Source organism: Macrobrachium rosenbergii, chromosome 44 (genome assembly GCF_040412425.1).
Source record: "Macrobrachium rosenbergii isolate ZJJX-2024 chromosome 44, ASM4041242v1, whole genome shotgun sequence".
NCBI lineage: Eukaryota > Metazoa > Arthropoda > Malacostraca > Decapoda > Palaemonidae > Macrobrachium > Macrobrachium rosenbergii.
The window spans coordinates 9,445,504-9,458,721 of record NC_089784.1 but is presented as its reverse complement, the minus strand read 5'-3'; the positions used below and the strand labels follow the sequence as shown (position 1 = coordinate 9,458,721).

The 13,218-nt window shown below is 34.9% G+C and overlaps 1 protein-coding gene, 1 long non-coding RNA gene and 1 pseudogene across 2 annotated transcripts; 2 read left to right on the top strand and 1 right to left on the bottom strand.

Moving 5' to 3' along the window:
- Positions 1 to 2,189: 2,189 nt before the first annotated feature.
- On the top strand, positions 2,190 to 7,781 carry LOC136829223 (hydroxysteroid dehydrogenase-like protein 1; the record flags this gene model as incomplete). The annotated part of the gene is made up of 4 exons (XM_067087524.1): positions 2,190 to 2,489; positions 5,304 to 5,426; positions 6,592 to 6,702; positions 7,510 to 7,781. Coding segments are annotated over exons 1-4 (699 nt in total), but the record flags the coding sequence as incomplete, so codon positions are not given.
- A 137-nt stretch (positions 7,782 to 7,918) lies between these two features.
- On the top strand, positions 7,919 to 10,871 carry LOC136829130 (uncharacterized). The gene is made up of 3 exons (XR_010850304.1): positions 7,919 to 8,046; positions 9,602 to 9,699; positions 10,484 to 10,871. It is a non-coding gene; the product is annotated as an uncharacterized lncRNA (long non-coding RNA).
- A 445-nt stretch (positions 10,872 to 11,316) lies between these two features.
- The window catches only part of LOC136829222 (sphingomyelin phosphodiesterase-like), a 9,530-nt pseudogene continuing 7,628 nt past the window's right edge, over positions 11,317 to 13,218 (bottom strand).

Genomic DNA, 13,218 nt, shown 5'->3' with positions numbered 1-13,218 from the left:
AGAATAGACCGTTTGCGTGTGTAAAAAAGTGAACCAAGTGAAATTTTTAACAATGGTCGAAATGGATCCAAAATATCGTAAATATTAAAACTGGTTCTATATTAAAATGGGTTTACCTGCTAATAATGACAGGATAAACAGAGCATTATAAGTACCTCCTATCAGCCTGTTAAGGAATTTATCTAACAAGATAATAAAACTGCAAGATAAGAAAGATTATTATTATTATTATTATCATATATTCATGAGCAAACATAAAACAGAGAGGTGGATGTATAAATATTGAAAATTTAACAATAAAAATCAAACCAATTCACCGTGACGTAAAGAAACAATAGCTCTTTGCTTCTTTTATCAATAAAAATACAATTGAAATAGTGTTAGAAACCACTGATTCGAATCTGTTATCACTGACAACGTCACTGTGACAGATCACCTCCTGACGAGTGCTATTTAATCATTCACTCACTACGGTGGCTGTACCCAGGATCCTGGCTGTACCCTTGGACCTTGGCTGCACCCGGTCCCTCTCGTGAGCAGTGTTGCTCACACCAGACTCCTAATGTCAGTTCTAAGACTACCAACGAACCATGTCCCCTATTCGTGGTAGGAATGGAGACCCTGTAAATCATTCCTTCTCTTTTATCCGGGACTGGAGCAGGAAACGTTTACTAATAACGCTAGTAATATTACCTTTGCTTTTGTTGACGTCTGGTGCTTTGCTCTTAGTGGAAGATTATTTATATGGCACCAGTCAAGTGTCCCAGTAATTGATCGGAAAACGTAAATATCTGCTTCTTCATAGAAAGGAAAATCTTGAAATTATACCCGTAATGACAGAGAGTGAAATTCAAGATTTCCTCACGTTACCATTCTTTCAAGTTTTCCTAAGTTTACCGAAAAGGGTTAGGCGAAATTTTTAACACGCAGGACACTTCAGTCAAGGCTCAGCAATCAAATATACGTACCTATGCATACTTACACGAAACAGGAGGCTGGAGATAAGTGGAGGTTTATGGAAGTGAGAGATAGGAGAAACACTTTATTGTGCAAAAACTTACAAAGTCCAGCACAGCAACGGGGGAAGACATGAGTGGCGGGATTTCATAGAGGCCCTCTGCATCGCAACAGTGGCGTAGCCAGGATTTTTGATTGAGGGGGCCAAACAATCAAGATGATTTTGAATATTGCACAAATGTTTTATTAATCTATCTATCTATCTATCTATCTATCTATCTATCTATCTATCTATCTATCTATCTATATATAATATATATACATATATATAGGCCTATACATATTTCTTGTTTTTATTTTTTAGCTCACTCCCTTTCCCACTCATTTGGGGAACTTCTGCTGTCTTGGTCTTTAATCTTTATTGGAAGCGTCTATTCTCAGCATGTCTCCAAGAATTAAATAAAGGATAGTAAACTAGGAAATTCACAGCATGCACATTTATTCAAACTAAAAAACTGGTGGATTAGAGTACTGATAAATATAAGAACAAAAAGTCAAAACTTCACATAAGATATTGATTCTTAAACAGGAATATATATTACACACACTTACATACATACACACACATGCACACGCACACATATATATAATATGTGTGTGTGTGTTAGAAGAGGAGTTGAATGAATGCACGCAAATGCAAAAAACATATTTGTGCCATTTTTTTCCCTGAAAAATATCGACAATCTTGAAAAACTGCTTATAATTTTATTGTAATTAATACAACTATTTACTGTCAATTGGGGGGCCATTGTCCCCCTTCTCCCCTCCCGGCTACGCCACTGGCATCGCATGGTGTTTAGAGAGAATCATGGTCATATTTTGAAATAAAGATGAAGTGAGAGACATAAGGGCAGATAAGAAAATACGTCATTTTATTAGGTCTTTTCTCATCAGTTTTCTTCAGTCTCTCCTTTCTGTCTGCTTACGATTTTCTCACGGTAATTTGAAATCAATTCCGAAGCTTAATGATCTGGCAAAAGAAATGAATAAATACTCTACTTCATATATCGTTGGACGATAACTAATTTATTTTTTTGTGATAAATCACTCTGTTTTTCACCCGAGTATGTTTAAACCACTTCACACTGTCTACGAACACAAGAAATTCTCCGATGGACTAGTGTGACGAACAAAATGCCAGCGGGCTATTGATCTAGAGCGGCATACACGCAATCCACGTTCCACTCGAGATTAAATAAGCGTTACGACATTGGTCTCCACCGAGGCACTGTTTTGCGTTACTCCTTGCCAGTTCCCCGCCAACTGTAATCTAGTGATCATGTCCCTCACCGGTGATAATGGTTTGTCAGACACAGAGAGGATAACCTTTGACGTATTCTCCGTCATCGGCATAATAACTGTGACACTGATAGCTCTGAAATTGCTGTGGATGGTTTGTCGGATCATCTATTATCATGACATATCGAAATTGTGCAAGACGAACTTGAAGGGAAAATACGGAGGCTGGGCAGGTGAGTCTGTGTTGGTTTCACCAGACGTGAGGCTCGAGATGTATATAGGCAGTATTCTACGTGAGGCTTATGAGACTCTTCATCTTAAGGAAGACATTAACAAGCCTTATGCTGATTCATGATAAACCTTTACTTAGGCTTCTGGCAACATTTCAAAGCCACCTTGAATTTGTCTGTTTGTATTTTAACCAAAGAATGTCCTAGTGTGTTCAGTCATATTTTATTGTCAACCATTATCATTTGTTGGTATAAGTACTAGTGCTTCCTGTGTCTGAGTGTATCCACACTCTGGGATATTACCCACTGTTTAATTAACTACAATTTCCAAAAAGATTTTTTTCAGTCATGTATATAGAGGTCGCCTACGATATTAAACGTTTAATATTTTTCCATTTGTGTAAACGATCTATTATACAGTTTGTGTATATGTATATATATACACATGAGTATATATATATATATATATATATATATATATATATATATATATATATATATATATATATATATATATATGTATATATATATATATAAAATGTTTAGCCACAAATTTTGTTTAATATCCAATTCACCATACCCAGAAATAACTTACGCCCAAGGGGTATTATACGTGATAAGTGCTTCGTCACCAGTGGCATTCGAAACAACGAAAGTGAATTGGTTCTAAACGAAATTTGTAGCTTAATAATTGTCAACATAAAAAAATGTAACGGTGTATGTGACGAAAGCTCATACACTCACACAAACACACAATATATATATATATATATATATATATATATATATATATATATATATATATATATATATATATATATATATATATATATATATATATATATACATCATACATTTGCCCTTGAGTGAGAGAGAGATTTTGTTGATACTGATGTCACTGCAATACATATATATATATATATATATATATATATATATATATATATATATATATATATATATATATATATATATATATATATATATGTGTGTGTGTGTGTATTGCAGTGACATTTAGTATCAATATATATATATATATATATATATATATATATATATATATATATATATATATATATATATATATATATTAACTTTATCACATACACAATTATTCTGTGCATTAGTAGGATTACTAAAAGGACCTCATTCAAACTGGATGGTATCTAATGGAGTATTCATTCAGAAAAATTGTTCTAACTTGTTCTCGTAGTCTATGGCATCCGTTAGTACAACCGTCCCCTCTCTGTCGGCCTTACAAATCATTTTGTCCTTGTACTTTCCTAATCTATCAAGGGCCTTACGTAACCTCTCCGGTTATGCAAGGGTATGTGCCCGCCACCGTAGTTCTCAGCTGCACGAGAATACACTCGTTGCCATTTTCGATGGGTCGGGGTGGGTCAAAAAAGGGAACTTTGATTTAGTCAAGAACATTTCTAAGAGACTCCTAAGTAGGATGAAGTGCTAGTGTTAGGATATGGCCTTAATTTTTGCGTGGGGAACGAAAGGCACTATTTCACTGAAATGTGTAGAAGCTTAAGGGAACTAGGTAAGAACAAAAATGGGGATGAAGCAGCTTTTTGCAGGGGTGGCCATGTGGGCGGGGATTAGGTCGAACAGACCCATCAATAGAAAGCTAGATAAATTCAAATTGATAGGCAGCTACAAAAACACCATTAGGAGTAAAATAGTTAGAAACAAAAAGTCGGTAGAGGGGGAAGAGATTAGAGGGGGGCTATATATGGCAGCGTGTCGAGACTGTGAAGAAGGGCACTATGGCGAAACTGGCAAACCATCTAAAGAACGAAGCAATCAACACCTGCAGAACATAAGGCATTATAATCAGACGTCGGCAGGTGCCAAACACTGTTGGGAAAAGATCATAAAATAGACTGGGAAAATACGAGTTTTCTGTACAGGAACACCAACAAAACGGCCAGACTGGTTGTAGAGAACGCCTTCATAACATGCGCCAACAACGCAATGGCAGGGAACACCGGAAACGGTTTTGAAGACAGCATATCTAGAAAAACCGTATACTCCACAGTAGCAAGGAAACGAAGGAAAAACGCAAGAGAACGCACGGAAAACGAACACCTGGAAGAAGAAGGGGGCAGAGAAAGGCCAAGATCACGAGGGGGGGTGGGGGTCACACAGGAGGAGTCAGGCGATTATAGGATTAAAAGTACCCAGCACACAGATATAAATACAGCTGGACTACGCGTCTGCTCACTGTATGGATACTTGATAATGTGGACTGTTTGTCCAAGAAAGCTTGTAACGTTTTCTGAATCAATACTCCATTAGATACCATCCAGTTTGAATGAGGTCCTTTTAGTAATATATATATATATATATATATATATATATATATATATATATATATATATATATATATATATATATATATGTATATATCCATATATACATATATATATATATATATATACATATATAATGTAAAAAATTATAAGAAAAAATTATAAATAATCATTCACTCCAGTTCAGCCAAAAATAAATATTTGTTTAAAGTTCTTCAGTAGGCATTGAGCAAAATCTATTGCATCTGAGGAAGATGTCTGTTCATCCATTAGTTTAATTATTATGAATACTTAAAGATAAAAAGAACTTAATCTGTCAGCAACCCTGCTAAATATCCGTCAAAATATGTTGTCGTGGTTGCTCCAGAGATTCTTAAATGTTTCTCTCTGTAGTGAATGCTGCTATAATTGCACATGAATTACCGATGGTTTTACCATTACCAAGATATTCTAATCCACGTTTCTTCCTCCTTGTACTGCCTCTTTATTTTGACAGTGGTGACGGGGTCCACGGACGGAATCGGTAAAGCCTACGCCCACGAGTTGGCTGCAAGAGGTTTCAACATCGTGCTCATTTCCAGAACTCTTGTGAAGCTGGATAAAGTGGCCCAGGAAATAAGTAAGTCTTTGGAGGTGAAGCGTGAACACTCTTCTCTTCCTTTTTCCAGATTATTCTCACTGTTTCGTTCCGTGTGGCTGATTTTGACTCTTTTTTGACTTCCGTTTTATTTTGATTTCCTGATACACTTATTCACAATCAATTTATCTTTCATGTGATGATTACAATGCTTTGAAGTTCAATGAAATTCATGAAAATGGATACTTCATTGTATATGCTTGTATATAAAGGTCTTATCATTGATCTATGACGCTAATTTTTGGTCTCTGTTTTTCATGAAGTTCTTAATTCTATTTTTTATCTTACAAACATTCTAATACTCAGCAATTTTGATATAGAAGTCAGTGACCTTTGCATATGTTCCATATGACGTTTACTCATTTTGAACGGTTGTAAGAATAATAACTGATATTTGATACCCTTAAAAGCCTTTTCACTCTCATTTTCACGGGATTTTGGGCTGATGCTGCTACGATACAGCTGATATATATCGTGGTTATGTAAACATCTTTGTCCGCCTGTCAGTCCACAGGATAGCTCTGAGTCTCATAGCTCAAAAGTCTCTGTAGATTTCAGTGAAGTTTTACTGAGGCCGCCCTTGAGCTAAGGAAGAGTGGATAGGTTTTAAGATGGATCGGGAAGGGAATACGGGATATTACTGTATGTTGGGAGGGGGGACGTGGGGGGCGGGGTAGGGGGAATGTGAGCTGAGGCAGTGACGGGACGGCAGTTCAAGTTATTTCACTGACAATTGGTTTCTCTCTCTCCCTCTCTCTCTGGAAGGATTCCGTAATTCATAATGTAGATTACCTTCATTGAAAGAGCTTTAATTCACTTAGTTACGGGAATCGACTAGAAAATCTTATTGACACCCACCTCAAAAGGCACATTTATTCTCTTTTAAATGAATGCTTATTTCGGCCATAACTTGCATTACCCCATAAAGAAGTGCTGGCAGCATTCAGATATGATATCTTACGAGGCTATGGGTTGTTGGATGTCGCATAATCAATTTTATTCAACTTCACAGAAGCAAACCTTTCGTGCCGCCCTGAGGAAGTTAATAATTTTTAACTTTGGCGTCTGACTTAGCAACCTTTTACACGCAACTAGCCCAAGCGAAAGCTTTCTCGTGTATTTTAACTCTTCAATTCCCTTTTCTCAGGAGCCAAGCACAACGTGGAGGTTGAGGTGATCCAGGCGGACTTCTCCAACGGAAGAACGATCTACGATCACATTGCGGACAATTTGTCCAACAAAGATGTCGGAATTCTGGGTAAGCCAGATTATGGGATCTATTTCATATTCTTAACTGTATTTCAGATTTTTAGGGTCGTTTAAATATTTCATGTATATGTTTCATATTCTATATGGTTATTCCGGATTTCTTTGGGGTTATTTTTTTCTTTTGATTGATATATGACAGTTTTTGATGATTCAAGGTTTAGACGGCGAAAGTGCTCTTCCTGCCGGCTCCGAGCCGGATTAAAAAAAAAAAAACGAGTGTTTTCGACACTCAAAATACATAAGCTAATGCTCTGATGGAAGTGACAAAGACAGGAACTTTACAATATGTTTATTAGTTTTCCAATTCTTAACTGTTATTATCTTTATAAAAATCATTACTATCACTCTTGTTAGATTTGGTTCACATACTTTCCAGCAAATACTGTTTTTTCCAAATCATTCATCCCATCTACAGATGTTATTTGAGATTATTTTTGCAAGCCAAATTATCTTTTACCTTTCGCAAGTTTCATTCTTACAGCGGTAAATCGTATTTGAAATTACAGTTGATGCTATTTCATGTATGCCAACTTTGAACTTTCTTGTTAAGAGACCTTCGATGAATTCTCTTGCTTAAGTTTTATTGACATAAGTCATGAGGGCATGCTATGCCGTGAAGCTTAGACATAGCCCATAAGGGTGTCCATTATTCTCATAGATTAATGATAATAATAATACTTACTAAACAGAAGGCACAGCTTGTCACAAAAGGACAGCCATTTCCTTCCAGACAGCAATGCCCTTTTGTGGACCCATCATTTTCCCAGGCCTTCTGATCGATGCTCATTTTCAACAGTGAACAACGTCGGCGTTCTCGCCGTCCCAACCAAGTTCGAGAACATCACCGAAGACGAGATCTGGAATCAAGTTATCGTGAACGTGGCTTCCGTTCCAGCAATGTGCAAGATGGTTCTTCCTGGAATGCTGGCCAGGAAACGGGGACTCATCGTGAATGTCGCGTCATCGGCTGCCGTTGCTCCGTTTCCGCTTTTCCAGGTTTATGCCGCTACAAAGGTGAGAATGAATTCATGTGCCTTCACGGTACATACATACACACGCATACACACACATGCATATATATATATATATATATATATATATATATATATATATATATATATATATATATATATATATATATATATATATATATATATATATATATATATATATATATATATATATATTCCTTTAAATATTTATATATTCGTGAGGAGCTTCAGCAAAAGTCTGGAATTTGAGTACAGACGGACTGGATTAGACGTCCAAACTGTCCTGCCCGGGGCGGTTGCCACAAATATGACCGCTTGGAGCAAGATCATTAGCAAACCCAGTAAGTGAAGAGGTAAAAAGGAATATTAAGTAATTTTAAGTCGACCTTTTATATAAAGCAGATCAATTTACTGCATAACTAACTTTAAGTTGACCTTTTCTATAAAGCAAATCAAGTTACTGCATAATTAACTTCAAGTTGACCTTTTATATGAAGCAGATCAAGTTACCGTATAATTAACTTTAAGTTGACCTTTTATATAAAGCAGATCAAGTTACTGCATAATTAACTTCAAGTTGACCTTTTATATGAAGCAGATCAAGTTACTGTATAATTAACTTTAAGTTGACCTTTTATATAAAGTAAATCAGGTTACTGTATAATTAACTTTAAGTTGACCTTTTATCTAAAGTAAATAGGAATTCCATAATTAACTTTAAGTTGACCTTTTATTAAATAAATTTACATAATTAAGTCAAAGATAAGCTTCAGGCATACCCAAATGCAAACTGGGTAAGAGAGAGAGAGAGAGAGAGAGAGAGAGAGAGAGAGAGAGAGAGAGAGAGAGAAATTTCTCATTTTTGCACAAACACTGGATTAATCGAGTAAGAACCCCATTCAAGTCCTTCTTTAACCCTTTGGCTGTAAAACTAAAAGCAATTTAGATTTATGTTCGTCCAAACTGAAAAGACACTGATATCCATTTTTTTTTCTTATGGTGTTGATTAACATATTAAAGATTTGCTAAAAGCTGTTCTGTTTAGGTCAAAATGCATCTTGAAAAATGAAAAAAATTTCTGCAGTAATTTTCATTTGCAAATAAGTAATCTGAAGAGGTTTACAAACAAAAAAGGAATATTAGTCAATCAACGGCTTTGTTTAAGTCGACCAAATTTTGATTATTATAAGCAGTTTATTATTTAGACATTTGGTATTTAATATAGGTTTCATAACTAATGCTGCTACATTAATTTGTCCCAAATTTTCTACAATAAAGCTTCTGTTTGGTGAAATTCAGAAGAATAATTTACTGCAATTTTTTTTTAATTAACTTTCTCTCTTTATGAATTTGTTTTTTGACCTTTATACTGGAAGCAGAATGTCTACAAATCGTAAATAATAATAATATAATTAATAATAATAATAATAATGATAATTTTATATAAATATAGACTCTTTTAGTGTTATTAAAACTAACTGTTGTTTGACATTTTCTTGTAAAGTTGACCTTTCTTCTTAAAAGAGTTATAATAAATTTCCATCATATTCTGCTTTTGTTTATTACGTCTCGACGCACACTCAGGTGGTCATCTTATTATTAAAAGGTTATTATTTATTATTTTATTATTATAGAGAGAAGAATAGTAAGAAGAAGATACTCCCTACACGTTAAAGTACCATTGAAACTGCCCTAAAGCGGTTGCTAATAATAATAATAATAATAATAAAATAATAGATAATAATAATTGAAAAGCGGGTTAATAATAATAATAATAATAATAATAATAATAATAATAATAATAATAATATGGCATGCTGAAACAGAAGACTGAAGGTATCGTCAGTGCGAAAACTGAAATAAGTCCAAGAATGACTGAGCCTCACTTTCTTTTAGGTCTGGGCGTTCCAACCGCGGACAAGTTTGCCCGACACGCTGTCGCTACAATAGGTTACGCCAGTGAAACTGCCGGGTATTGGAACCATGAATTACAGGTATGTGGTAAAACTGACTTTCTCTCTGCTAATATATATATATACGATAGATACGTATGTATACACACACACACACACACACACACACACACACACACACATATATATATATATATATATATATATATATATATATATATATATATATATATATATATATATATATATATATATGTGCTCTTCCTTTAGAGAGGGCTTGAATTATAGGGTGACTTGACCAACCTCATTATTGTAGACTTAATCTGCGGTCCACCACAGTCGAGTGACCTCAAGTACGAGGTTCACCGCTTAGGGCAACAGAGCGCTGTGGATTTTAATGATAATGCCCATCTTACTATGCCCCCACCCTGGCTCATAATTTCCTTGCTAAGTTCCTCCATGAGTAAAGAAATGATTTCCTGGGGATACAAGTATACCACAGACTAAAAATGGCCTTAAATTAAAAACTTATTTTTACTCATAATCACAGCAATAATGGTAAATTTTTCGTGATTTTATTATGAAAGTTTAACTTCAATTTATCAACAATTTGCTTTATGATTCCATAAAGAGGAAACAATAAAGTCACTTTCTCAAGCACGATTTAATGAGATTAAACATTACCTCGCTCCTATTGGTACCAAAATAAACTTGAACCTTTACTGGTTTACCTCACATCGGAGTTCAATATTTAGTAATATAAAACAGTACCACAATAGCACTATTGAAGAGCAGTAACTGATCAAATAGCAGATGTCTGTTAAGTTATGATTACCATTTATCAATGCAAACTATCCTTTTCTAGCTGATGTTGGCACGAGTTCTACCAGAATGGGTAATCACAAGGTCTGCTGAATATCTCATCCGTTAATAAGTTCTACTGTATGAAAGTTCTGACTCGACGGAAGCAAGAGATTTCAGAGACCTAATTACTCCTGTTTTTCTCGACACACAAGAAGTATTAGAATAAGAAGTCTTAACTCAGAGGGCGGAAGCTGGTCATCTCAAGTAATAAGACTGATAGACTTGTCAGTATTCATGCTTTTGAATTGCCTTAAATAGAAAAAACCACTTGATAGAAAAAAGAGAAGTGAATATCTTGTGATATCAGTACTTTATAAAAGAGAGTACAGAAAGTTTCCGTGCCTCCTGACGTATGTTCCTATATAAATATACATACATACATACATATATATATATATATGTGTGTATGTATATATATATATATATATATATATATATATATATATATATATATATATATATATATATATATATATATATATATTATGTACTGTATGTATGTATATATATATATATATATATATATATATATATATATATATATATATACATATATATATATATATATATATATATATATATATATATATATATATATATTATATATTTATCAGTATGTGTTTTTAATATATTTCATCTACAATATTTTCTTCGTTTGGGTCATGACTCCTACGCCAACGATCCTTTCAGTTATTAGCGAAGATATTTGTGGTGAGCGTCTACGCTTGTTTTGCGCGTATGACTGAAAACACCATAAGCCATTCCTGGTTACAGCATTGACGTTTCCTTAGTACTAATTATTGAGAATTCTAGAGAAGGATCATAACTCCAAACGTCATTCCAAACCTTTATTCATATTACATCCGAGTTAATGTTTCCATACAACTATTTTTGTAAGAAATGTGCAAAATCGTAAGCAATTTACCATTAATGATTTTCTGAAAGAAATGATATAACAGGATTGGTCAATTATGTTAGTGATAGCTTCATTTAATAAAGATTATAATTATCTATAAAAAATCTGACAAACTGATTTATTATCCTATGTCGAAAATGAGTTGCAACAAAACACGCAAAGTCAATTGCGTGAGGAGCACTGAAATGGCGACAAGAAGTCTAGAGGTAGTATCCTCCATCTATTATCTTTTCAATTCTGTGGCAGGCGTCCCGCAGATTATGGTCAGTATTGACGATTCTGCAGAGCTCGTTCTTGTGACAAGTGGGATCCTCTGGGCAGGTAAACATCTCAGGTGGCTCCAGGTAATGGTTGTGTTTGTTTCTATTAAATGAGAAGAGTAGACGAACAATAAACAGTGACGCTTGAAGCGAGCGCGCAAAGGTTCTTAGGTGAGTACTCATTTCTTATGTTATCTTCATACTGGCGATGTATGTACGTTAAAAGACAAACCAAAAAGAAACCGGTCTAAGTCAACATTGTATAGTGATATGGCCATTTATGTAAATCAAGTTTTTTTTTTTTTTTGTTACAGTCGATGTTTTGTTTGCATGTATTTATGTGCCAATTTTAGGTAAAAAGTAATGATCGTTGTTTCACTCATATTTTGGTAATGTTGTAATCCTCTCAGTTGTACCTACTCCATTTTAAATTGCTCCTGATTCATCTTCTTATTCTGATCATGAGAGCACATTCGAATGGGGACCACATAACTTAGACAAGACACTTTTCACCTTGATAATGGTATACCTAAATGGATTTATTTTGTGGTGTGGTAATCTTACACTCTACGTTTAAATCACACACTGTTTCAGCCACTGTTTTGTTTTCATCTTGAGAGTGGTGGTCTATACGTACCTCACATACTGCGCAAACAGGTTCTTATCAGCAGCCATATTGAGGGTCAGCTGGTCGACGCTAGCTGCTGTAAGAGTTTGAACTCCGTAAGCCTCCTGAGACGTGTACCTGGTGAGTGAGAGGAGAAGACATCCATTAAGCTTCCACCACTGAGAAAATAATGTTCTTAGAGGACTGTCCTACTTTAAATCCAAAGTGGAATCATTACAATTTTACGGTTAGGAAAAACATTTATAAGATTACAGTTATTTATTCTTATACTTTTCACAATTTCAGTTTTCTGTAAAGGAAAACTATTGTGCCGGCTTTGTCTGTCCGTCCACATTTTTTCTCTCCGCCTTCTCCTGAGGCTAGAGGGCTGCAAATTGGTATGTTGGTCATCCAACCTTCAGTCATCAAACATTCCAAACTGCAGCCCTCTAGCCTCGGTAGTTTTTATCTTATCTAAGGTGAAAGTTAGCCATAATCGTGCATCTGTCAACGATATAGGACAGGCCACCACCGGTCCGTGGTTAAAGTTTCATGGGCCGCGGCTCATACATCATTATACCGAGACCACGGAAAGATAGATCTATTTTCGGTGGCCTTGATTATACGATGTACAGAAAACTCGATTGCGCTGAAGAAATTTCGGAGCATTTTTTACTTGTTTATTTTGTGAATGATTAATAGCTTTTTATTGCTTAAATCAAGGGAACGGATAACCAAATGCCTTTCACTAGCCCAGTTCTGAAGAGGGAAAATGAATAAAGACGAAAGATGGGCCCAAACATAATGAAACGAAGAATTTAAGGATTTTATGGCGAAATTGTTTTTATTTACTTATTCATAACTTCCTTTTTTCTACTTTACCTTTGGACAAATTCTGGAGAAGCCCCAGGTTCGTTGGCCAAGGTCATATTCATTGAGAGAGGTCTGCATGT